Below are 27,880 nucleotides of genomic sequence, written 5' to 3' on the forward strand. Positions count from 1 at the left end.
TAGTTTTGTGTTTTAAGTAGATGTTCACATTCCAGAACATTCAGAGTTCTTTTCCCATGCACTGTTGGATGTCTATGAACCTGCAGGGAGATCTGGTTGCTAGGTTGTTGAAAAGACACTGCAGAGTGTTGGATAAAACAATTAAAGCTTTGTGAGGGATATTCTGCTCACAGCTCCTTAAAATCTTGAATCTCCAAAGGCACCACACTAAGTCCAGAAAACATTTTGAAATACACTCTTCAGCAACAGCAGGTGGTGTCATTGGCCTCCTCTATCATGACTCCTGATGCAGGTATCTGACTTGGAACTACATTAAGGCACCACCTTTGCATGCTGATGTCATTTCCTCTTTTCCGACACCCTTCATTGTGGATCCAGTGCTCTGGCCCTACTGATTTCAGTGTTTACTCCATTCTCCAAGTATTCACAAATAAATATTCTCCTAAAGTGTTGCAGGGTGTCCCCACTGAAGAAACAGGCTTGAAACTGTGTCATGCATGTCGCTATTAGATGTAACGCATGGACCCACGTGATATCTGTCTGTGGTGTTTGGGAATCAAGCATGGTTCCAGTTCCTATGAAAAATGTTCCTTGATGCAACGATAGGCTAGAAGGGAGCAGGAGAACAAATTCTAAGTGGCCGATCATGAGAAATTAGGATGATTCCTTTGCAGGTCATCATCATTAGGTTAACCAAAGGACAATCAAAAGAAGCACTTCCTTGATATCCAGATGCTCCTGCTCTCACGGGAGGTCATGCAGAACAAGTGCCTAATCTAGAGCTGATGTGCCCTGAGTTCACAGGACTATCTTTGACTCTGCAACAGGTCTCAGCCTTCGAGGCGGCGATGCTGCAGATTGTCAACCTTGCTCTCATTCCCATATGTACATGGTCAGGGCCAGCCCGTTTATCGACTATGCTTTTCCTAGCCTAAGGCAGAGGCCTCACCAGATGTCCCACCATCAATGCAGGTAGCAGATCCCTCTTTTTAAGAAAGATTGTCTCATGTCATGCTACGCAATCACCATGTCATGCTACACAATCATTAGAGACTCCTGTTGAAGATGTCTGTCTTTGCAACGCTCCTTCCTTGACGTCAGTATCTCAATAGGAAGGAAGCCTTTTGGGAAACCATTTTCAGCTTTGATACAATTCAAATGACTGACCAAGTACAACACAATGAGGAGTATGATGATGAGGAGGAGGAGGCAGACAATTTTCTCCCTCCATGTTATACTGATGCTGATGTTTATCTAGTTTTGTAAAATGCCAGTGACCAGGACACTTCGCCTAACTCTGCTCTTGGTTCGCCACATGGATCCCTATTAAGAAAAGCATCTCTTTTGGGGTTGTCATTAAGAGAGCTGTAGAAATGTTGCAGCTACCTGCTGTCACTGAGGAGACCAAAGCTAAGCTACTTATTGAGATCCTTCAGCTTTGGCCTGCCACGTCTGAACCTGTCTTGCCTAGCAACAAGACTTTAGTTGATCTCATTTCAGCAGTCTGGTCCAAAACATATTGATCTGTTAGTCTCCCTATTGCAAGATGGCATTGACTGGCACCTGGGGACCTGAAGTTCGTGATGCAGCACTCTGTTGTCAAGACCCTTTCAGTGCAAGCCTCTGATTGCGAAGTCAGAAGTAGAAAACTCTTTTGCTTCTACTCTTCAAGTTATGGAATGGAAATGTATTGATGCGATGGGCAAGAAAGTAATTTCTTCTGGCAGTCTGGCTCTGCAGTCTTTTAATGCTTCTTGTATTCTGGCTTTCTGTTGCCACATCATTTGGAAAATCTCACAAATGCTGTTTCTGGAATTACCAGAGGAACTTTGTGTGTCTTTTGTGCAGACAGTTCATGATGACCATGATGCAGCCAAGCAGATTTTTAGTTTGGCCGTGGCTTGGCGAACTTGGTTTCCTGTGCTATGGGAATCAGTTTCATCATCCCCAGACTTGCCTGGGTGCACTCCAGAGGTTTTCCTGTAGACATCCGTGCTTCCTTAACACATATGCTCTTTGATGGGATTCTCCTTACTCTGCATTGGAGACTACACTTTCCTGGGGGCGCTCTCTTCCCCAGTGTGCCAGTTCTACCAACAGCATCAGAAGTTCAGCGGATACTCCAGAATCCTTGCCTCCACCAACATGAGCCTTTACAACCCATCACGCACACCAAGCACAATTTTCTGGACTTTAGGTGCGAAAGTAGTGCTACAGAAAGAGGACAGTAACATCAGTTACACCCTTCTTCCTCCTATTCTCCTGGCTTTGCTTTAGTTCATCCTTGAGTGAATGTGCGACCAGTGGGGGTCACATTCAACATTGCCTGTCCCACTGGCATTCTGTCACTTCAGAACAGTGGGTCCTTCAGATTGTCTGAGTTGGTTATACCATGTCCTTTCTGGATTCTCCTCCCCAGTCCTCACATTGGTATCAGTGTATCATGCTAAAATCTTCTTCAGGTAGCTCTTAATGTTACTCACCCAGTGGGTGATTGAGTTTGTGCCCAAAGTGAACTGGGAGTTCAGCTGTTACTTCCTGGTCCCCTTGAAGGAAGGAGGGCTAGGGCAAATTCTGGACCTCAGAATCTTGATAAATTCAGAATAATGACACTTGTGCAAGTACTTCAGGCCTTAGAACATGAGGACTGAACATTGCCTCTGGATCTGCAGGATGTTAATGTTAAGCAGTTTTTTAAAGTGCTCGATTACCCAGGGGTGTCTTTGTGCTCGCAGACATATGAAGACAACTGAATGAACATTGATTAAATTTAGTTAATAAAAATCCAGGTTTTTTACTTGCTTTCTAAAAGCAAGCAGTGTAGGAGCTGCCTCAATTTGGAGTGGAAGCAAGTTCCAGCCTCTGGTTGCTCGAAGAGTGAAGCTGCTTCTACCCCACTTTGACTTGTTGAATCTAGGAACTACAACATTTTTTGTTCCCTGAGATCATATAATTCTACTAGGCTGGCATCACTTGCAGTATTGTCTTAGGAAAAGAGGGCCTGTGCCATGAAGCTCCTTGTAGACCAGACAGAGTGCCTTACATTTTATACGATTTCTTACCATGAACCAGTGTAGATCTTTAATGGCCTGAGAAACTAATTGAAAGATGGGAATGCCCAAGTGAAGCCAGGCAGCCGCATTTTGAAAAGTCTGTAATTTAATCAAGTATTGCTCTCGCAAACGCAGATACAGACCATTACAGTAATCATTTTAGACATTGCTAAGGCGGTAATAACTGTTTTCTTTGCACTAATGGGAATAAAAGGCAACGTTTCTTGATCAATTTAAAAGTATTGAATGAAGATGAAGTGACTGAATTTATTTGACTGGAGTAATTAAAGTTGTCGTCAATTATAACTCACAGATTTTTTGCCTTTTTAACTGGATTCGGGAGCTCATTCATCTCCTCTAGCCAGCAGGAAGGTGTCCAAAACAGGGAATTATTCCCAAACAAAATGACCTCTGTCTTACCCGAGTTCAGTTTTAAGCAATGACTGCACATGCAATAGTTGATTGCATGCATGCAATCATGAAATTTAACTCCAATATAATGGATGTTATTAATGCTTATAACATCATTTGTGTGTCTTCAGCATAGGAGGTGAGGGAAAATCTAAAGGACATGATCAAGGGTGCTAGATCTGTCACATAAAGATTGAATAGAGTACGGCTGAGCAAGGACCCTTGTGGTACCCCGCAAGGAAGAGTGAAAGGTTTCTGATACGAAGGAATCAAAGGCTTTAAACCATGTTAATCCTGACACAAAACTCTCGGGCAGTTACGATAGTTGACTCGTGCTTGGGCCCCAAATATGACTTGAGGTCCTGTGAGTAGTGTAACCTCATGCAAGCTTTTGTTTCAAATTTTTATTGAATTTTCACATTTCTTAATACATACATGTCTATAGTTTGGCAATGGAGTATATAGTGTTGAAATAGCAATCCATTATACAAATGATACATCTGGGTAATGAGTTTAAATATATTACCTTATATATAATAACTTCAGATGGTATAACAGTCCATGTGATGTAGGATTTTTGGATCGCTCAAATACATAAAACAGCCAAATATTGTAGGATGAGTACTCATATGATGATCTATAACTTGTTACAATACAACGAAAACTACCCCCAACCCCCGGTTCACTGGATTCCTGATTGAATATGTCTGTAGCAGCAGATTGTACTCGTTTTTATAAAATCAAAGATATATACAAAGCATACACATTTAAATTATAAATTGGGAATTCCCTAGGCATAAGAAAACAATAATATGGCATTATACAGGTTGAGTCGGGTGAGCTATTAGAGATACGGAAGGTGTGAGCAGAATGGGCATGACCGGAGGTACTGGAGGAGACAAGGGATCAATAGCTTTAAATGCCTCAAACATCTAACCCCACTCCATAGACATAGGGATCCTGCGCATATCATGAAATTCTTCCTGCCTAATACTTGCGCTCTCTGCAGTGCCCCAACATGTCAGTTCTGTGTGCCAGGAAAGTGGTGTAGGAGGAGAAGCAGATTTCCATCTCAGGGTGATGGCACGTTTCACCAGTAACACTGGCTTTTCCACAAATCTGTACTGGACTTTCTGCCCCTTTGGTCCTCTATGCAGTCCCAACAGACGACTATCTGCTGTCGTCCAGACATCTGTTCCAGTAACCTCTTGTACTCTGTAACGGACTGTGCGCCAAAAAACTCGCAGTTGCAGGCACTCCCATAACATATGAAGCAGGTCCGCATCTGCCTCCCGACACCTAGGACAAGAAAGTTGCGCATTCGGGTACATACTGTTAAGGTTGTGCGTTGTGAGATATGCCCTATGTAAATCATGTATCTCTATATATATATAAAAACGAATGTATGTCTGTCTGTTTGTCCTTTATGCATTACTACACCATTCATCCGATCGCCATGAAACTTTGGGAAGTTGTTGAGTACACTCCCGCGAAGGTTTCTGGCATATGCATTACTACACCATTCATCCAATCGCCATGAAATTTTGGGAAGTTGTTGGGGGCCCTCATAATCTTTCGAATACTGAATTTTTCCATTTATGTATCCACAAGCACTCGAATAAATAAATAAATAGAATTAAAACACTTTGAAATGTTTTCCAGATTAAAATGAATAAGTTTCAATAAAAATGACACAATGTAAATTGAATGTTATCATAACAAGTTTCCTTGAATTTCCTTTCTTCTGAGATCGCAGCAACGCGCGACGGGTAAGCCATGAAACTTTGGGAAGTTGTTGAGTACACTCCCGCGAAGGTTTTTGGCATATGCATTAATACACCATTCATCCGATCGCCATGAAACTTTGGGAAGTTGTTGAGTACACTTCCGCGAAGGTTTCTGGCATATGCATTACTACACCATTCAGCCGATCGCCATGAAACTTTGGGAAGTTGTTGAGTACACTCCCGCAAAGGTTTCTGGCATAAATTTTTTTTTAATATCGGCCCCCAGGGCCCTCATAATCTTTCGAATACTGAATTTTTCCATTTATGTATCCACAAGCACTTGAATAAATAAATGAATAGAATTAAAACAACACTTTGAAATGTTTTCCAGATTAAAATGAATAAGTTTCAATAAAAATGACACAATGTAAATTGTATGTTATCATAACAAGTTTCCTTGAATTTCCTTTCTTCTGGGATCACAGCAACGCGCGACGGGTAAGCTAGTTGTATATAATTGAATTTACCATTGCAGGATATTTCCTTGGGAAATCCCAATAAAGAGGCCCACTCTTTATCCGTCAGTTCCTTGTTAAGTTCCATTGGGCTTGGAGTCGGGTTAGCAGTGTTTTCGAGTGTGTCCTAATACGCCTGTATAACCAGCGGGTAAGATGGTGTCCTGTTCCCATCAGATACATTGCATAGACTTGCTCATGGGTAGGAGGTTCGACCCCAGGAGGGGACCAGCAGAGTTTAATGTAATGAGATATTGGAGTGTGGAGGAGAAACAGTGTCGAGGGAACCCCCTGAGCGCGCGTAAAGTTATCATACTCGGCTAGAGTACCTTCTATAAGTAACGTTCCAATCGTCGTCACACCTTCTTGTGCCCATGGGGCCATAACTTTTCTTGAGATTAACCCGGTTGTGGTAGGTATCCCAAGCAAGGAAATGTTAGTAGAGTATTGGGAGGTCTTTTTTAGTATACTGTAGTACTTTCTTCCAGTACATTAATGCTGTCTTAAGCAGGGGAGGGGCAGTAGATGGAATCTTAGCATGCGGCAGCAATAGTGAATGAAGTGTACCCTGGCTAAGGACCTGTGTTGTATAACATATTTCTTGTATATGTCGGCCTGCGAGCCTGTAATCTAACTATTGTAATTGACTGGCCATACAATATGCCCGACAGTCGGGTGCACCAAAACCTCCCTCTTCAGGACGCAGTTGTAAGTTTAGCCAGGCTCAACCTTCTGTGTCCCCTACCCCAGATAAGTTCTGATAGAAGTGTTTTAAATGTACTAAAGATTCTGGCTGGAATCATGACCTGTATATAAGTGAAGAAATATAAGAGTCGAGGGAACATCACCATTTTACAGATGGCCATTCTACCCATCACAGACAATGGCAATGAAGTCCAAAAAGAGACCTGTGCTCGAAGTGATCCTATTGTTTTCAATAAATTGCTATCTAGTAGGTCATGGGAAGTCATATATTTGTATACCCAAGTATTTAAAAGTTTGTGGGGCAGTCGATAGGGTGAGGGCGCCAAATGTAACTAGATCTGGGGTGTCTTTATACCGCATATAGAAAGCATGCAACTTATTTGCATTGATTGCAAGGCCAAATACCTGTTCAAATTATTTGAATATAGATGGGATAGGTTTCAAATCTGTAGTAAGGTCTTTTAAGTAAAGTATAATATCATCCACATACGTGGACGCCACATGTGCTGTATTCCTAATTGGAATCCCCAGGTCTGTAGCTTCATTGCGGAGTTTAATGAGTAGTGGCTCTAGCACCAGGACAAATAATAATGGTGACAGGGGACAACCCTGCCTAGTGCCCCTTGCTATGGAGTAAACAGGGGAAATATGAGAGCCAGTCTTGGCCCGGGCTGTGGGGGCAGTATATAAGCTTCAACCCAGCGTAAATAACCTCTTGGAATGTAAAATATTTCCATAGACGCCTGCATATAAGTCCAGTTGAGTGTATCGAATGCTTGTTGCATATCGAGGTAGATACAACCAGTTCTGCAGCAGTTTCCATTATATAAAGAAGGCGTCTAATATTAAGGGATGTATTGCGGCCAGATATGAATCCACATTGGTTGAAATGGATCCATTTTGGAAGGTAGGGGAGGAGACGTTTGGCTAGTCTTTTACTAAGTATTTTATACTCGGTAGGTAAAAATGAAAGAGGGCGATAGCCTGACATGTCCCTGGGATCTCTGTTTGGTTTGGGGAGAGAGATAACTAGTGCGTTCATGGTTGTTAATGGGAGAGTACGCTTTTCTAAGGCTGTCTTATATAGATTCTCGAGGCACGGGCTAGCTTCTCAATGTACGCCGAATACAATTCGGTCGGCAGGCCATCCAAACCCGGGGACTTATTTTTGGGGAGGTCCTTGATGGCTTCTTTGATGTCAGTTTTAGTGATAGGAGCCTCTAATTCTGCTTGAGCGTCTGCTGTCAGTTTAGGGTATGTGAAGTCATTCAAAAAGGTGGTTATATATTCATGTGATGAAGCAGGTGGAGCACCATGTAAGTTTTTGTAGTATGTATAGAATGCAATATTAATCTCTGCTTGAGTAATAGCAGCAGTACCATCCGGGAGAGATATTTCTGATATCGGGATTGGGGGGGGGTGGGGGGGGGGGGGGGAGAGAGTATCATGGAGAAGACGTGCCAGAAGGGTCCCTGATTTATCTGATTCTTTATGACAGTGCTGAGTGTATGTACTGTAATCTCTACAGCAAAGTTGTTCGAGTAGTTCTGCATGCTTGATCCTGGTTTCCTGTAACTGTGTTTGTTTAGTCGGATCTGCAATGGCTGCTGTTTCCAAGTTATTAAGGGAGTCTTCTACATTGGCACGGTTCTTGTGTGTTTCCTGTTGAGCTCCCACAATCGCCCCTATTGCTGTGCCCTTAATTACTGTTTAAAGGCATCCCACTCAACCAGGCGGGAAGATGCAGAGTTGTCATTTTCTGTAAAGTAATTAGTGATGGTTGTGCCTAAGGTATTGCGGAAGAACCGCATCTTCAAGAGTTTGTGGCCAAAGCCACCAGGTTGGGACTGGGGTGGGTATCCTCACCCATTCAATAAGTATTTCAAGCGGGTTGTGGTCAGACAATGTTTTCCCGAGATATGTGGATTCAGAATGCTGATGGATACATCTGTCTGTAGATTCCTCACCTAATGAATATTCCCTGCCCCAGCATTCCTCAGAAACTTTTTTCCTAGCTCTCCAAGTCGACGAGGATGTCACAATGCTATGGCTCCGCTCGCAACCACGCATGACGTCACCGGAGCAGCTTTAAATCTTGCTATTGCGATGGTGTCTTCGAGGAAGTCTGGATTTAAGCCCTGTAGGGAGTGTGGGGGTCACATGTCTATCACTGACCCCCATGAACATTGTTTATGGTGTTTGTTGTCGGATCACGACGTGGAAGTCTGTTCCAGCTGTCAAAAAATGAACCCTAAGGTTTTAAAAGAATGGTAGCCCAAGAATTTTATGGCAAAAGCAAAGAAGGAAGGAAGAGGACGTAAAAGATCGAAGTCGTCGACTTTTCATGCGTCAAAGTCGAGGAAACACAAGAAGAAGAGGAGACATGGTTGGCGGCGCCGTTCGTCGAAGGGTGAGGCTTTGAGGTCACCTTCACCAGCTCCTTGACGGCATCAGAAGGATCTGGTGACTCCTATCTCCTATGCCATCTCCTCCAGTGACTCCGGAAAGATCTCCTTCTCCAAAAGACACCCCGGCGCGGTCTCCGGCACCGAGGGGTTCGCCGGATAATGAGGACTCACCAGTTCAGGATGATTCTTCTCCTGTACACGAGGTTGAACCTGTGGCTCCGCCAGTGGATCCGGCTGTTCCAACATCGGCTGTTCCAACGTCGGCTGTTCCAACGTCGGCTGTTCCAACGTCGGATGCTCCTCGTGCGGATGCTGACTCGACTACATATCCACAGATCCAACTCCAGGTTCAGATCCAACGCATTTTTTAAATGCAATGTATGGAGTATTTGCCAAGGCAGCCTTCCCTTCTGGAGCACCTTTGGGTTCCGGTGGTCCGCTGGCCTTCAATTTGGGCGTGCCTCAGCATTATGCCCAGGCACCCTTCATGCCTTTCATACCGACAGCGCTGTCATGGCAGTTTCCGGATCCGAGATTTTTGATGCCGTACATGGAGTCCCCGGCGCCGTCTGGTGGGCCTTCCTCTCGACCTCGTACAGTGCCGATTCCACCTTCGGATCCTCCTTCGGCATCGCATGTAGCGCCGCCGACACCGCAGCCAAGGTTTCGCTCAAGGAGATAGGCACAGAGACTGTTGGAGGAAGAACAGTATCAGAGAGAGGAGGTTGAAGAGAGTGAGATAGAGGAATCTGTAGATAAATTCAAAGGAATCCAGGGGGCAAGTGGACTGGACACTTCCCCTGAGTGGGAACTTTCTTCTTCAAGGGCTTCTCCACCTAAAGAGATAGCTCCATATCATACTTTCATCAGAAAGGCTACAGAGTTTTTAGACTTAAAACTACCTACTGCTTAGTCAAATTTACTCACTGAAGTTTTGCATTCGCCTTCTTCTATAGTTGAGCCCTTGTTGCCTTTTAATGAAGCCTTGACTGAGCCTATCTTCGAAGAGTGGCTTAAACCACTCTCTTCTCCTGCTGTATCTAACTCTGTGGCAAGAAGATATAGATCTGCTCCAGGAGACACTCCCTTTCTTTCTTCACATCCGTCTCCAGAAAGTTTGGTGGTGCAGGCATCCTGCTCTAAACAATCTTCAGGATCATTTCCTCAGGCTCCTGCCGGCAGGGACTCTAGGAAGTTGGAGCAATCGGCTAAAAAGGTATTTTCTTCATCTAGCATGGCACTAAAATCAACCAATGCTACCTGTTTGTTGGGCCGTTATATTCATGCTTTGATGGATTCGACAAAGCAATTGGTGCCCAAGTTGCCTGGTGAAGAGCAGGGAAATTTTATGGAGGTTCTGTCCAAAGCTCCGGCTGCTGCACGACAGGTTATACAATCTGGCCTGGATACTGCTATTTCGGTGGCCAGGGTTAAGAGTTCCTCCATAGTTACCAGCAGACAGGCTTGGCTTAGATCCTCTGGATTTTCCCCGGATGTACAGGCTACCCTTCTTGATTTGCCCTTTGATGGTTCACAACTTTTCGGCGAGAAAGCTGATTCTGCGCTTCAAAGGTTCAACGATAGCAAAGCCACAGCGAAATCCTTAGGATTGCAAACTCAGTCAAGTGGTTTTGGTTATAAGAAGTATCATGGTTTTGGAAGGTCCTTCTATCGCAGCTTGCCAGCGTGGGTCGGCCTGCAATCTCTCCTCCTCCTCTTCTACCTCCCCTGCTTCCCCTGGTAACACAGGAAAGCAGCCCTAGATCCCCCATCCTGGATCGAGTGGGTCCTGTAGGGGGTCGGTTGTCTCACTTCCTACAGGGTTGGATGTTACGTCAGACCTTTGGGTTTTAAACCTTGTAGAGAATGGGTACGCCCTTCCCTTTCGGGAGTTGCCTCCAACTCTCCCTCCTTGTCAAGGTTTTTGTTCGGCGGACCATTTACCATTTTACTTCTTCTACAGAAGGAGGTTCTTGCTTTATTACAAAAAGGTGCGATAGAGGTGGTTCTGGAGCAGGAAAGTGGTCAGGGGTGCTACTCCCTGTTTTTTCTGATCCCCAAGAAGGATGGCAGGTTACGTCCAATTCTGGACCTCAGGGTCTTGAATTTTTACCTCAAGCAGGAGAAATTCAAGATGCTAACCCTTGCTCAGGTTCTTTTCGCGCTGCAGCAAGAGGACTGGATGGTGTTGATCGATTTACTGGGTGCGTATTTTCACATCCCCATCCTGAAGTTGCACAGGAAGTATCTCAGTTTTACGGTAGGGTTGCAGCCCTGCTAGTTTGCGGTCCTACCGTTTGGTCTTACTGCTGCACCTCGTGTCTTCACAAAGGTGATGGCAGTGGTGGCAGCTCATCTCAGGAGGTCAGGGATTCCAGTTTTCCCTTATCTGGACAACTGGCGGAGTCGCCGGAGATGGTGCTTCATCATCTGCGAGTAACAACTCAGTTGTTGTTCAAATTGGGCTTTTCAATAAATGTGCCCAAATCTCACCAGGTGTCCTCTCAGCGCAACCTTTTCATAGGGGCGGTACTGGTTACTACTGTGTGTCGAGCTTTTCCACCTCCACAAAGAATTCTCGACATTCAGGAGATGATTCCTCTGTTTCACAATGGAGCGGTTGTTCCCGTCCTGAAGGTCCTTCGCCTGCTCTGTCTGTTCTCTTCCTGCATACTGTTGGTCAGTCATGCACACTGGCACATGAGGGCACTCCAGTGGTGCCTCTGTAGGCAGTGGTTTCAGCACAATGGAGATCTCAGGGAGTCAGTCAGAATCTCCAGAGACTCTGCAGCGGATCTGACTTGGTGGAGTGTGCAGGGCAACCTGTCTCAAGGCAAGCCCTTTCAACCTCCTCCAACGGTGGCCACAGTGATCACGGATGCCTCCACTTGAGGGTGGGGTGCTCATCGGGGGGATCTAAAGGTCAAAGGTCTTTGGTCTCCAGAAGAAAGGTTGCTTCACATCAATGCGGGCGATACGTTTGGCACTAAAGGCTTTCCTTCCTTCCCTTCGTGGTCAGTCAGTTCAGGTCCTCATGGACAACACTACCGCGATGTGGTACATAAACAAACAGGAAGGGGTAGGGTCGTATCGTCTCTGTAGAGAGGCTCTGCTACTCTGGTCCTTGGCTCACGACCATCAGATTTTTGTGTTTGCAAATCATCTAGCCTGTGTGCTGAATGTTTGTGCGGACAGTTTCAGTCGGTATTACTCGGCCGATCACGAGTTACGGCTTCATCCAGAGATAGTCCATCATATCTTCCAGATGTGGGGGTCTCCTTGGTTTGACCTATTTGCCACTCATGAGACCGTGCACTGCCCGTTGTTCTGCAGTCTCCAGTATCTGATGCAGGGAGCGTTGGGGGACGAGTTTCAGATAGATTGGAGCTCACAACTCCTTTACGCGTTTCCTCTCATACCCTTTATTCCTTGGAATCTGAGGAAGATTCGCCAAGACCGGGCCCAAGTTAAATTGGTCACCCCGGATTGGCCACGAAGGGTGTGGTACACAGATCTAATTCACCTCTCATCGCACCAGCCGTTCCGTCTCCCTCTCAGGGCAGACCTCCTCTTGCAGTTGCAGGTGCAGGTTTTACACCCCCACCTCCAGAGCCTGCACCTTCATGCCTGGAGATTGAACGGGGCAACCTGAGTTCCTTCTCTCTCTCCCGTCGGATGTGGTGAATGTTATTTTATCAGCCAGGCGGCACTCCACCATTGTTAAATGATGTGGAAATAGATCCATTGATTCTTTAAAGGCCCACGTGTCAGATGTTCATCAGTTTTCACTTTTCTTGGCTCAGCAGGGTTGTGCTGTGGCCACTGTTAAGGGCTATTTGTCGGCTTTATCGGTGTTTCTTTGTTTGCCGGATCAGCCTTCTTTGTTTAAATCTCCCATTGTTTTGAGATTTATAAAAGGCCTTAGCAATCGGTTTCCGCCTTCCCCCTTTGTTATGCCTCAATGGGATTTAAATCTTGTTTTAACTTTCTTGATCGGTTCCCCGTTTGAACCCTTACATCGTTGTCCTTTGAGACTTCTGTCTTTTAAACCGGTCTTTCTTGTGGCTATTACCTCAGCAAAGAGGGTGAGTGAGCTTCAGGCTCTTAGTTCAAAACCTCCATTTTTGACCATACATGCTGAAAGGATGGATCTCAGGACCCGGGCTGCTTTTCTGCCTAAGGTGGTTACTCTCTTCCATCTAGGGCAGTCCATTACTCTTCCTGTGTTCTATCCTCCCCCTCACTTTTCCCAGGAGGAGTAGATACTTAACCGCCTGGATCCTAAAAGTGCGGTGAGCTTTTATTTGGACAGGACAAAGGACTTCGATTGGACGATCAGCTCTTTGTGGACTGCGTTGGATGCATGAAGGGCAAGGCTGTGCGAAAGCGCTCTCTTTCCAGATGAATCATCATGTGCATCAAGCTCTGCTATGCCCTTGCCGGTAAGGAGCCCCCTAAAGGTATTAGAGCTCATTCTACCAGAGCCAAGTCATCAACTTCTGCTTTGGCCAGAGGTGTACCTGTAGTGGACATTTGTAAGGCAGCGACTTAGGCCTCTCTCCACACTTTCGCCAAGCATTATTGCTTGGACTCTGAAATGAAGAGGGAGGGACAATTTGTGCGCGCTGTCCTACAGGACTTTTTGGTATAGAAGGGGGACAACCTCCTCCGGGAGTGGGAATGCTGTGGGAATCTGTTCATTTGGTGAGGAATCCACAGGCAGATGTATCCATCAGAAGAACAAGTTACTTACCTTCGGTATTGCTTTTTAAGGTGGATACAGTATCTGCCTGTGGATTCTTCACTGACCCACCCTCCTCCCCGATGTCCACCCTTCTATACCTTAGAGGTGACATTGTTTAACATGTTGTTTTGCATTGTCTCTTTTATCTATCTTTGTAGATTTATAGAAAATGCTTATATTCTTTGGCTTTCCATTTGCTTTGCACTATGTGTATTTGTTTGAATATTGTGTATTGTGTATACTTTGAATCTGTTGTCGGTCCACCTGTTTGCCTCGGGGGCACAGAAAAAATGGGTGGAACAGACATCACGCCGACGAGGCTCTCTTATGTCTCCGGTGACGTCGTGCGGAGATGCAAGCGGAGCCGTAGCATTGTGATGTCCTAGTCGGCGTGGAGAGGTAGGAAAAAAGTTTCAGCGGAATGCTGGCGCAGGGGATATTCATTAGGTGACGAATCCACAGGCAGATACTATATCCACCAGAAAAGGCGTTACCAAAGATAAGTAACTTGTTCATCTGGGAGATCAAGGACAGGGAACTAAAAATTCTCTAAATCCTGGTGTGCAGCTGATGCGGAGGGGAGTCAAATGAGACTAGTGGGATGCTGCAGGTGCCACACATCCTGGAGGGTCCAGCCCACTGCCCAAGCATGCTGGAAATCTGCATTTTTTGTGGATACCACTCCCCTGTCCGGGGGGTGAGAACGATCTAAGTGGACATCTAAGATAGAATTAAAGTCTCCACCAATAACCCATGGGTAGATCACCCAGTTTGATAAAACTGTATTCAGATTGGTGAGGTAGGTATTTTGTTCCTAATTAGGGGAATATACACTACCAATGACTATCGGGATACCAACCAATCTGCCCTGTAGCAGCACATATCGCCCCTCTGTGTCTATCCGCTGTTCCACAAGAACAAAAGGTACCCCATGTCTAATCCATATCAATGACCCTTTGCAAAGGCAGAGAAGGGTGTGTTAAAAAGTTGGCTGTTCCATTTTTTGCGCATTTTAGTCACTTCTGAATTAGTTAAATGTGTTTTTGGATAAAAGCTATTTCAATTGTTCACCTATTCAGTTGGGCATAAATTCTATGACGTTTATGGACAGACCCCATACCCCGGATGTTCCATGTTAGAATTTTGTATTTACCCAAAGCAGCTATTCCATATTAGACAGGTAGTAGGTAATGCCCTAGGGAAGCACAGAGAATACATTGCATTGGATAAACTTGGTCAAGCGAGGAACCAGTAAACCTTCCAAAAACTACAACACCCAATACTAGGGCGAACGATTGAACTATGTTGGTCCAAACACATTCTAAAAATAACTAATTCAAAAGGTTACACAAACACGCAACTGCAGAGGGGTTGGGTACCACGCCGAGCATGACGTTACATCAGCAATTAGAGCCACTATCGTGATGGGACCCTATAATATGCTGAAAAATTAGCAGAAATCTGGGAAGAAAAACAAAACATATAAGACACAAAATGGGAATGCAACAGTAATGTCTTACTTCTCTTCACCACAGTAGGTTAAGTACACAATCGTAATTATCCCTTGGGTAGTGGTTGGTAGTATTAATCAAATAAGTATTTTACGAACTGCGGGGTGATCGAGGGGAACAAGATATCATTATCTCCGAGTCAGAATGTTCCACATTGTCATCAGAGTGTTCCGGAGACGTGAGCTGTGTATGGTCACGCATAGAGACAACTGCCGCCAGTGACGACCCCCGTTCCAGTAGAGATTGTTCCGGTAATGTTTTTTTGGTGGATAAAGTTCTTGTTGTTCTATTGTGACGGGACCCAGGCCCTTTCGGCTGTGTTTGAACTCGTTGTATACATTGATCCAGATTATTCAGGGATTGAGAGGGAAGGATGGACTCCGACCAGTCATTTGCTGTTTCAGGGCATTCAAAAAAGTGGGATTTTTGATTGTGGATAATTTGCAAACGTGCTGGGATTAACTGGGCATATTTCAGGTTGAGGGCCTGGAGTTGTAGTTTTAATGGTTGATAGGATGCTCTTTGATGTTGCAATTGCACAGTGTAATCCGGACAGAGAGAGATCCGAGTATTTTCGTAGTGTATAGGAGCATTTTCTCGAGCCTTTTGAAGTAAACAATCCCGGTCTCTAAAGTTGAGGATACGGGCTATAAGTGGCCTCGCCGGCAGATCCGCTGTTGGTCTGCCCGTCGGGATCCAGTGTGCTCACTCCACACAGAAGAAGGTAGGAAGACCTTCTGGGGCTAAATGCTCTTTTAACTAAGTTTCCACAAACTGGGTCGCACTGGTGCCTTCTGAGCATTATGGCATTCCAAAAATGCGAATATTATTGCGCCTGGCCCTACCTTCTGCATCCTCAACCCTATCGAGGAGGGTAGTCAATTGTTTTTGCATCTGCAACAGTTGGCTAGAATGTTCCTTATGCTGTGGTACAATTTCTTGTAGTTTCTGTGCATGGTCCTTGAGTTTATTGTGGTCTGCCCGTAAGAGGGTGAAGCCAGTGGTGAGAGAGCCAATCTGTTGTTCGATAGACTGACGCGAGTCTCTGATCTCCTGGAGAATTTGATCCAGCTTGTCAGGAGGGGGTGTCAAGGCCGTCGATGGGACACAACTTATCGAGGACGTTTGGGAGCCCGAGTCTGAGTCCCCCTGATTTGGCAGTTCCGACGAGGGCATGTCAGATGGTTTTCCCTTCGTGAGCCCCATTGCGATATTCGTGATGTGGCTATTTGAATAGGAGAAGCTGGTAGGGATGTCAGCACAGGGCGCGGGGGCTGAGCTGGCGAAAGCGACGGCAATGTTCACTAGAGCGTTTTTGCGGCTTTAGGAGGGTGGTAATAGTTGAGCTAATCGTACTTACTGGTTGACTCTCTTAGGGTCCTACAAAAAGTTCGGTGGACTATTAGGTAAGAGGTCTACACCCACCAGCCACTGTGAGAATCACTTCAGAGTGAGAAGGAGTGATACACTTTTGTTGTACAAGGAGTGACCGTCTAACCTCAGATCCCGTTGCGAAGCCGGCGGTGGGCACCAAACAGATATCGGGGTCACAGTGATGCGGGCAAGAAGAAGAATCCCCTGCCACACAGACAGAAGCCAGGAGAGGCACTCAGAAGTCCCACAACGCCAGGAGGGGATACAGCATTGTAACAAGCGATATAGCCCCCAGCCAGCAGCAGCCTTCCATGCAGAGACTTTAGGGGGTGTGCACCATACAGAACTTACGGCACTTTCAGACTCCCTAGTGCGCGCAACCAGCTGACATCCCAAATGCCAACCCTGGAGCTCAGGCAATAGGAACAATGCAGTAATCAATCCGGGTGGGGCTTGGGGTCACCCGGTTGTGCAACAAGTGACCAGCACGGTTAGGAGGACAAGCAATACTCTCTGCATTGCATCAAACCCACCACACAAGTGTTGAGAGGGTACCAGGTCCTGCTTGTTGTTTTCCACGCAGTAGGGGGGGGAGGGGAGACAGAAAGTTCAGGTGTACACCGGTCTTCCATCCTACAATCTATGCATATTCCAACTCACCTCAATTACAGGAGACAGTCATGCCCACTCCCCCCCTGGCCCGCTGCTGTCAGGATCGGCACGTCTTCAGTAGGAAGAAAAGGGGGGGGGGGGGGGTGTAGAGAGTCTGCGCCAGACAACACCCAGGACAAGGGCGACCCACCGCATCACCTCGCGGGGTTTCGGCAACCAGAGGGAGGCAGGAATTCCACCACGATCTCACACCTCAGTGACGCAGTACGCCTAGCGTGTAATGAGGGCGTGTCTCCAGATACAAGGCGGTCACTGTAATGAAGTCGCCGGACCCCAGCAGGGTGGGTAGGTGAGTGGATGTCACAGGCGGGAACCATAAGCCTGGGCAGGCATTGGCAGCAGCCGCACAGGCAGTGAAGAAGTGCATGGCACCCAGTCTATGATCAGGGTACAGCGCTTGGAACCCCCCGGGGCAGGGAATCCCTCTTACGCAGTAGGGCCAAGTCGCGCGTCTTGCCAGACTGGGCCGAGGTCAGCAGTGGTCTTTACAGCCGCCGCACGAGGTAGTATTCCAGAATAGTCGGATGATTCCCTTCGGGAGGCCTCGCCCTCTGTCTTGACAAGTCAGCGCAGTGCGATATCAGGCACCTTCAGCTCCGTCCAGTAATTATTGGGCTTTGCACTGCTATTTCAGCTGTCAAGCAACCTCTGTTTTCTCACTGATAGGTAGGGGGAGGATTGGGGCAAGATTACCCCAGACTCCACGAGGAATGGCAGGATTATGTGGGTCCCAGCCGGAAGCTCTGTTGTTAAGACGCGGCCGCCATGCTCGGCAGCTAGCCACGCCCGCGACCTCATGCAAGTTTAGGGCAAAATGGAGAGGAAGGTGAAGCCCTTCATAGCCCAGACCTGAAACAAATGTTGGGCCATCGTCATTCCATATCCAGGTCTTTTGCCGGCTCCCACTATTTCGCCTTTGATCAGCAAGTTTCTAAGCCTGGAATCAGCACAATAAGCTTCACAAGCTTCTCCAGGTCCAAAATTAGGTATTCCAGTTGATGGATATGTTCCCCGGCTCGGGCCTTGACATCTAGTGGCGATGCAGCTGGTGCCAAATTCTTTCCAGGTACAGCAAGTGCCAAATTCTGCTCAGGTATAGGCTCCAGTCGCGGTGCCCCAAACTCACTTCCCAGATTTTCAAGTCCCTGGGGCTGACTGCACAAAAATAGCTGTTTTCAAACAACTTAAGCCGGCCAACTTTTGCACCACTCCCGCAGTCTCTGGTGTGTCTGCGCAGTGATGTAAGGAAACTTAAGGGGGCCCCCCTGCAAAGGGCAGGGAGGGCACCCCCACGAAGTGCAGGGAGGTCCCCCCACACGCTCCGGATCCAGTCAGGAACTGGCAGGCCAGGGGCCCATGCACAAGGATGCAGCGGATCTCCTGGAGCTCGGGCCCCCCTCACCTTGGGGGCTATTGTTACGCCAGTGTGTCTGCAGGCCCCAAGAGGCTCTCCGCATTCTCCAACCGGACTTCTAGTACCAACTCCATCCCCTGTCTTACCTTGCTTAGCCTCATCCTCCTCCTGATGCTGGTCTGGCACTGGCTAAACCTCTTCCTTTGCCAAAACCCCTGCCAGTTGCTCCACCAATGGTAGTTGCTTAGTTCCTGATACCACTAGTGACTACTTTGGAACCTATTGAGGTGGCAAATGTTCTGAAGAATTAGGCCATCTTGGTCAGATCTAGACACAGCCTCAGTAAATGATGGTGGAGTATCCTTACATGCCTTGCCTTTGGTTGAATACCATAGCAGGCTCAAGTGGCTTTTGGACATTGACTCATATCAATTCAGATGCCAAATCGTGTTTATCATGACAATAACAGATGACAGCAGTATGGTGAACCATCTTCTCCTTTACAGGCATGCACAATGGAGACTGTTTGGCATTGCTAAAGGAGAGGTCTATTTTTTTATATGACGGGCTCTCCACCCCAACTGTGGAATCTCCGCAGATGTAAACTTACTATTAACTCCTAGTTTGTGAACACCACAAATAGTAAACTTACACAAAAGTATAAGTTTACCTTCATGAATGAGACTCCATATGCGGAACATTTTGCAGAAGTTTGCGCGACGCACAGAATTCAGTCATTTAGTTTCTCATTTCCAATCTGGATACTGTGGATTTGGTGGCAAATTCCATGGGCTCTTCTGTTGCCATCCACTGCCATGCGCCTGAATGCATTTTACTAGCCTGTCCAGCCATGTTCAGGCCAAACTTATAGACATGTATGTCTTTTTGTGCTTGCCTCTTTGGTGAGAAGGCGTACTTAGTGCTACAACGATTCAAACAGGGTCATGCTCTAGTTCAGTCCCTTGGACTGACTTCTCCAGCTCACCAGTTTCCTCAGCAGTACCAATATTCAGAGGCTAGTCCTGATTCCTGCTTTTTGGAGGCACCATCACTCACAGCTGCAGAGTTTCTAATGCATCTACTGAGGGTGTTGTGTCTCCAAAGGCTGTCAAGGGCAGCAAATGCTGTCCTTTTCCTCCTTCTTCCCGGCCACTCCTGCAAAAATGCTTTAAGACTGCATGTGCGGACTGCAAGGGTAGAGTGGCCTATCATGTACTGCACTAGCAGTCCATCATGTTCGACATTAGAGTCCTATAGATTGTCTGACAGGATTATGCTCTTGATTACATTCTCACATTCTGCAGCAGCAGTTTCTCATTCTGCTAAGCAAAATGGGCATGGAATTGGTTTTGGAGAACAAATTCAGGCACAATGTTACTTTCTTATTCCTAATAAAGACTGTGGTCTCAACAGCATTCTAAATATTTGTGTTCTGAATACCTTTCTTCAGAAGAAGTTCAAAATGCTTTCCTTTGCACCAGTTTCCTCTGGAGCTGGAAGACTGGATGGTGTCTTTTGACTTGGAGGTGTACTGATCCTGCAGTCTCATAGGAGATACCTGTTTCTTGGTGGGCTCCTCCTACGATGAATTTATGGTTCTACCATTTGAGCGAATATCGTCCCCTCGGGTTTTCACAAAAGTGATGGTTAGTGGCAAATCCTTGTAGCTTGGGAATTGCACTATTGTGTGCTTTATTGGTGTCTTCACTCCCAGTGCAGCCAGCACATTTGGGAGTCCTGATGTACAGCATTCATATTTCCAGAGAAGCAGCTTGAGATCTGCAGTGGTGGCTGGAGGTAGGCAACATACACAAGCAGGAATCCCTGATTTCTTCCACCATCAGTGGCCACAGTGGTGACCAATGCCTCCTCCCTTGGTTGGAGAGATCATCTCAATGCAGTGAAGATAAAAGACCTGTGGCCCCCTGCGGAGCAGAAATGTCATATCAGCCTGTTTGAGCTTTGGGCAATCTCCTGGTACTCAACATTCTTGTCTCCCATCCAATGTCATACAGTTCAGTTCCTGATGGACAGTATGACTGTGATGAGTTGCGCCAACAAGTAGTGTGGCATGGGATTGCACCCTCTATAACTGGAACCATTGAAGCTGTGCTTTGTGCTCAGGCTCACAATGTCTGGCTGGTTGTGAACCTGAACGTCCAGGCAGACAATCTCAGTGAGCATCATCTAGCCGATCATGAGTGGCACATTCACCCAGAGGTAGTACAGTTCTTCTTCCCCCTTCTTGTGAAGACACCCTGTGGACCGCTTTGACATTCATGAGAACACACAATGTCTCGCTTCTGCACTCTACAGTTCCTCCTGCATATAACCCTTGGTGACCATTTCCGTATGAGGTGGGACTTCCATCTCCTCTACCTTGTTTCCCACATCTCACTGATTCCTCTGGTTCTGAGTAAGCTGCATTAGGGCCACGTGCAGATGATAGTGGTTGTGACACCTTAGCTGTTGGGGGTCCAATACCTGGATCTGCTCCTTCCCTTTTTCCAATTAGGGTGGTCCTCCTCTCTCGTTGAGCAGGGCAGGTTCAGCATCCAAATTTACAGAGTACACCCCCTCTCAATGCCTGGATATTGAGCGGGGAATCTGAGCTCCTTTGATCTTCCTACCGATGTGATTTTGTCAGGTCAAATCCATTTATTTGTAGACGTTTGTCTTGTTTTGTTTCTTGTTGCACCAAGTCAGTATTTGACTCGTTTAAGGCGCATATATCTGATGTGTTGCACTTTCCTTGGCCCAGCAAAGATTTGTATTGTCTGAAGCAGTTGATCCACTTGTTCCCGCTTCTCTCTTTGTAATGTCTCAGTGTGATTTTAACCAGGCGCTCACACTGCTAATGGGTTCTCCTTTTGGGCCTGTGCACAGTTTGCAGCGTCTGACCTTAAAGACTTTGTTCTTGGTTGCCATTACATCAGCCTTGTGCATTTATGATCTACAGCCTTTGCCTGTTCATTCTTTTACCACATTTTTTTTAGGACAAACTGATTCATAGAACCAAGGCTTCTTTCCTACAAAGGTGGTCACACCATTTCACGTGGGTCGGTGTCTTACACTGTTGACATTCTAACTACCTCCTCAACCCACCTAAGGGGAGGACAGACTGCACTTTCTGGCTCCTTGTAGGGGCCCTCCGTTTTTACATTGAAAGGACCCTAAAGTACCAGAATGAAGATCAGCTTTTGTTTTGCTATGTTGGTTCCAAAAAAAGGCAAGGTGATTCAGAAGTGGACCATTCCCTACTGGAACATGCTGTGCATCAAAAGTGAAACATCTTTACCAGAAAAGAGTTTCTCCAGGCTATCGGGCCTATTCCACCAGAGACACTCTTCTTTGTCATTGTCCAGGGGTGTTCCTGTTCTGGATAGCTGCTGGGTTTGCATTGTGAGCTGCCATCCATACCTTTACCAGACATTTGATTATTGATTCAAAGGGGAGGAACCTGCAGATAGAAATATTCAACAAAAGGAAAAGTCACTTAGCTTTGGTAATGATATTTTTGGTGGATACTCTTAATACCTGCAGATTCCTCTCTTGACACTCCATTCCGAGGAGATGTTATGCAACTTTTAATAAGCTCTCAAGTTATTGTTAGTACACTACAATTATTGTCAATTTTGTCAGGCGCTTCTCTGATTAGGAGGGTGTGGAAAAAGCCAGGAAACTGAGGTCAGTGCACCAGAGTAGGGTACCTTATACAACTCTATGATATCATATGGAGGATGGTTCCCAATGCCAAGGCACCATCTATCACTGCAGGAGAGCTATTTCTTCTGTATAGGTTCACTCTGCGCCTGGAAGAGATTCAAGAGGAGAAGAGCCTGCCGGTTGGTAAGAATGCCCACCAGAAGGTTTGCTATTATTATTATTATTAAGACTTAGTGCCATCCATTACAAGGATGTCCTTTACATAGGACTGATGGAGGGAAGGATTTTAGAGACAGGGTTCAATAAAGAGTAAACATTCCATATTCTCTAGCCTAACACCAAAATCTATTTTAAAGAGCTACAAAAGATATAACTATATGTAACATTGTTACTAATAATACAATATGTCACTATTTTCTATTGTTTGCTCATATAACCTACTAATTAAATTCCAGTATTGTGATTTTTACCTTGGCCCATGTTTAATATGCCTTTCATATTTTATTTGTAAATCGCAGGCCTCCATTTGAGAGATTATGAAGACATTATACCTGCAGTTGAAATATATTCCCTGTTAGGGCTCTGCTCCTGTGCAAACCGAGCATTTGGAACATGCTCTAAAGCATTTATTAAGCTTGAATCTCTGGAGACACTAAGTTCTGAACAGAGGCAGCATTATGAAGACCTTGCTCTCGAGATCTTCACCAAACATAGTCCTAAAGATACCCGGCCGCCAGAACTGGACAGCCTTCCTGAAGGGTAAGACTTTTTTCTCATGCTGTGGATCTCTATGTTACAGAAATAAATGTATTATAGTCTGTGCGAACTGAAGACATGTATGTATACAATAGTTCTACTTATGTGCCTCCATTTTGAAAAATAAACGGTATTTCATTTTACTTACCTCTTGGTGATACGACACAATAATCACAGAAAGATAAAGCTTTTAATACATGTTTACAAAAATGGCACAACAGATAATTGTATCCAAGTGTTTTTTTTTTTTAATTTACAGTTTACACACTGGTGATAGTGCCAGTTTTTTCAGTCGTTGGCTTATCAAAGTACCGCATATTAGGCCAGATGTACGAAAATGCTATTTTGCATTTCCTAAATAGCGACTCCATAGAAATCGCTATTTAGAAAATGCAAAAGGATATGTATGAAATTACCGATTTCCTAATAGCGATTCTTAGAGAGTAGGAATCGCTATTAGGAAATCGCAGTTAGGAAATCCCATGCCATTCGTACCAACGGGCCGGTTTTGCATTCCTCTAATAGTGCTTTTAGGAAATTGCTATTTAGAAATGCTAAACCAAGGATGGCAATGGGCATAAGGCTCCTCGTAATGCACCCCATAACTATTGGTGCACATGTAGAGCACACATGTGTGGGCTCCAATGCACTTTAAAAAAAGCATCTTGTGGTGCTATTTTTTTAATTGCACATGGTTACCATCGATTTTGAGTCAATGGTAATTGCATTTCCAAAATGCTCATTTTACATTTAGGAAATGCTTTGTGCATGTGCTAAGAAATCACAATTGGGAAATCCTTATTTGCGATTTCCTATTTAGGGAGTCGCAAAAATAGATTTCTACTTGGTAGAAATCTCATTTTGCGATTCCCTATAGGCTTTTGTACGTAGAAAAAGGCTGGTTTGCATTTCTTAATAGGCCAAAATTACGATTCGGCCCATTAAGACATGCAAAAGGCCTTTGGTCTTTGTACGTCTGGCCATGAATTATCTCTTCCACATTAAAGTCTCTTTTTAATAAAAATATATATAGATATAAATGAGGTTTGTGCAATCCTTTTATTAATTTTGCACTATGCACTGACACTTTTTGAAACAGATGACAAGTATTTTATTGTACTTTTATGATCTATGTCCATGCCCCTTGCAACCATGTTATTAACTTTGTATTATGCACTGACACTTTTTTTGGAAACAGATTACTAACATTGTACTGTACTTTTATGATCTATGTTTTATTTAGATCGAATAAAGTTATTGATTGATATTTATATGAATATATGAACATAGGTGAGTTATCTATGTTCAAAGATCTAATTGTTTGTCTTCACAACCATTGTTGAGATGGTAATTCTTAAATCGCCTTCTGCCAGTACCCGAACTAAGAGATCGGTAATGTGAACAAACAATTGTATAAACATAGTACATTAACATAAATATCAAGCATTGGCATCACCAATGCGTCTGGCTGGAGCACCTTAAGTGCTGGGGGTTCCACAGCCCCAGTGCTGAGCCCGTACCTTGATATTTGGCTGCAGTTTGTGCTTAATCCAGCATCACTTTCTTGCATTAAAGGTTTCTAGACCAAATTTAAATCGTTTTTCCTACATGTTGGGGATTCAAAAGTACCCAGGGTTTATGGCTTCCAGGGAAAATGACCAAAATGTAGCAACATTTTGATTCGTGGAGTGAAAAAAATGGAGAAACGTGCTGGGCAAGAAAGTGAGTTTTTTCTGAAAAATACATCTACAAAAAGTTTACTGTGCTAAGATCACCCTCTTGCTAGCCATCAGGAACAAGCAAAGTTGTACAAAATAATCTTTTTTTTTTTACCAGAGTTTTTGCAATTTTCTAAATGGTAGACCATATTTCCTTTTAGTGCAGTTTATACTTGCTTGCTTTGCATTTTGTGGGGCAAAAGAGGTGTTAAACCCATAGGCAAACCCAGAAAACTGTATATTTCTCAAAAGTAGAGATCATTTTGAATTTAACAAGGCGCAGATCGCTCATGGATTTGCCAAAGACACTAATCATTGAAATTAATAACCAATGTAAGTAATGAGAAAAAAGGATATATAGGGTTTGCTGGTTATCCAAAGGCATGCGATACATAGAGCCAAAAAAATATTTTTTTTTCATTGTGTTCCGACCATGCATAATTTTAGAAGGTAAAATCTAAAGAATGAAAAATGGTTATGAAAGAAAGTAATGTATATTTGAAATATGTTGAGTTTAGGATTAGTGTTTTTTTTGTACGACTCTGAATTTAGGGTTACCTATATTATCGTGAAGTCTTGCATTTATGTTTGTGGAAAACCAGTAGGTTTTTTATGAAGACCCTTACTTGCCAACCTAGTTGATCGCATGCTTCATCATCGGGTCCCACCCAAGGTGCCAAGTGCACCTCGGGTGTGCTACGACACCTGGAATTCAGCAGAGCGTTTTTTTTGTGTGTGGTATGGTGCAGTGAAAGTGATATTAAAACTGCTTATAGGGTCCGTTTTATAAGTGAAATTTTAATGATGGGCCCTATGACAGGGTTAAAATAGAGAAGTGCGGATATGTGTAGAGATTACTCTGCTGACCTGCTCACGCTGCACGAGGGAGGTTGCTGCCTTTTCCCTGCGACCGGAACCCCCCGCCTGCCTCCCGCTGTCCTGCAGGTCCTGACACCACACTGGCGCGACCGCCGAGCGGAGTGCGGGCTGAGGACCACAACACCCAGCAACCTTTGCTGCCCACGCATCACTCGACCGCGCCAGGAGGCGCATAAATCTTGTGTAAGCCCCTGCTGAGTGGGGTAACTCTGCTGACCTGCTTACGCTGCACGAGGGAGGTTGCTGCCTTTTCCCTGCGACTGGAACCCCCCCGCCTGCCTCCCGCTGTACCGCTGGTCCCGACACCATACCGGCGCGACCGCCGAGCGGAGTGCGGACTGGGGACCACAACACCCAGCATTCTTTGCTGCCCACACATCACTCGACCGTGCCAGGAGGCGCATAAATCTGGTGTAAGCCCCTGCTGAGTGGGGTAACTCTGCTGACCTGCTCACGCTGCACGAGGGAGGTTGCTTCCTTTTCCCTGCGACCGGAACCCCCCGCCTGCCTCCCGCTGGTCCTGACACCATACCGGCGCGACCGCCGAGCGGAGTGCGGACTGGGGACCACAACACCCAGCAACCTTTGCTGCCCACGCATCACTCGACCGCGCCAGGAGGTGCATAAATCTGGTGTAAGCCCCTGCTGAGTGGGGTAATTCTGCTGACCTGCTCACGCTGCACGAGGGAGGTTGCTGCCTTTTCCCTGCGCCCGGAACCCCCCGCCTGCCTCCCGCTGGTCCTGACACCATACCGGCGCGACCGCCGAGCGGAGTGCGGGCTGGGGACCACAACACCCAGCAACCTTTGCTGCCCACGCATCACTCGACCGCGCCAGGAAGGCGCATAAATCTGGTGTAAGCCCCGCCTCGCGGGACGCCGGGCAAAGCCCGGGCAAAGGGCGGGCCCTCTTAGGCCCTCAGAGGCCGGAAGAGACTGGGCTGGACCGTGTCCCCTTGGCTCTACAAACAAAAACATCGTTTAAGGTAACTACTTTTGTAGCAGTGCGAACGATCTCTCTACAGAACTGATTGAGGCAACAAGTAGAACCATGGTTAAAAAGACTCCAATGTCCACACGAGCGACTACTAGGAAATTAACGCTGGCCCAAACCCCGCTTCCAACCCTAACTGCAATTGACAAAATGCTGCAACAAACTATCGGGGTTGTAGTAACTGCTATAGAAAACACCGAAAGACGCCTCTCAATACCACCGAGCATGTGCCTGATAACCCCGACTACACAAGGAGCCAATTTACCTGTAAATACTTCTATTATAACATCTATATCACAGGATTCAATTTTACTAGATTCTTATGCAGATTTGCCAGGGAACGAGCGGAACCTAGATCAGGCACCAAAATAGTCACCATCTACTGTGTTTGCTTCCCGGGAGAGTAGTCTGTCACTAACTCCTAATTTAAAATCTAGTGAGACTCATCCATCTACAGTGACCGATGTGCCCAGTGTTAGAGTGGAGTCAGGTGGCTGTGGTACTAATGATATTAACTTAATAGTTGAGTCAGCTAACACCAGTCTATTAAGTTGCATGAGTGATCATGGAACCGGTCGGTTCAAACATAAATCTGCCCATAGTAGGAAACTGGTAGTCGTAAATAGACAAGGGAAGAGATACAGGAGTAAAAATAAGAGACTAATCCAAACCACATTGAAACAAGGGAGGGAGGGAGAGTCATTGCAGCAGAGCACAAATCTACAGTTGAATGAAAATCATGCTATTGCCCAGCAAAATTCACCACCCATTTATATGGAAGGTCTCATACATCAACTAGAGCTAATGGTAAAATCCCACATTACACCGATGGCTGAAAGACTGAAGGTACTAACGGACAAAGTGGAGACTCTTGAGAAGCTGGGTATAGCTAACTTAGATTTGTTAGAACATCTTAACACACAAACCAAGCCATCCACAACTAATGTGCCAAAGGGTAAACCCGGTAATAACCTGACTAGCAGTGAAACAAGAGCACCTAGCCCCCGCCTCTGGTTATAGTAGCTACTGCCCCGAAAAAATTACCTACCAATACTTCTACTATTATAACGGGACAGAAATCTGATGCGGGGCAAAGGGAGAAAGGGGGTTTTACACTTAACAACATCGATAGGATAGCGCCAGCGCGGCATATTAACAACATAATCCCGGCAACGATTAACCTCCCACCAGAATGTAGTCCATACGTAGCTATTCTCGCTAACGTACCAAAGCTCAAGCCCACCCAATTTGAAAACCAGCAAACCCTTAAGAACAAAACCTTGTATTGGCTTGTTCAAAATTGTGGGTTCCCAATGCGTGGGGCAAACCAAATTATCTCAACACAGAGAGTAGGCTGGTTGGGACCCAGCAAAAAGGAGATAAATGGGGACTGC

At 45.6% G+C, this 27,880-nt stretch overlaps 1 protein-coding gene across 1 annotated transcript in view; it reads left to right on the forward strand.

The window, feature by feature from the left end:
* The window catches only part of WDR35 (WD repeat domain 35), a 501,592-nt gene that overhangs the window by 464,891 nt on the left and 8,821 nt on the right, over window positions 1–27,880 (forward strand). The window contains exon 27 of the mRNA XM_078647744.1: window positions 22,659–22,899. Coding sequence (XP_078503870.1) covers window positions 22,659–22,899 — 241 coding nt within the window. The remainder of the gene's footprint in view (window positions 1–22,658; window positions 22,900–27,880) is intronic.

Source organism: Lissotriton helveticus, chromosome 6 (assembly GCF_964261635.1).
Source record: "Lissotriton helveticus chromosome 6, aLisHel1.1, whole genome shotgun sequence".
Taxonomy (NCBI): Eukaryota; Metazoa; Chordata; class Amphibia; order Caudata; family Salamandridae; genus Lissotriton; species Lissotriton helveticus.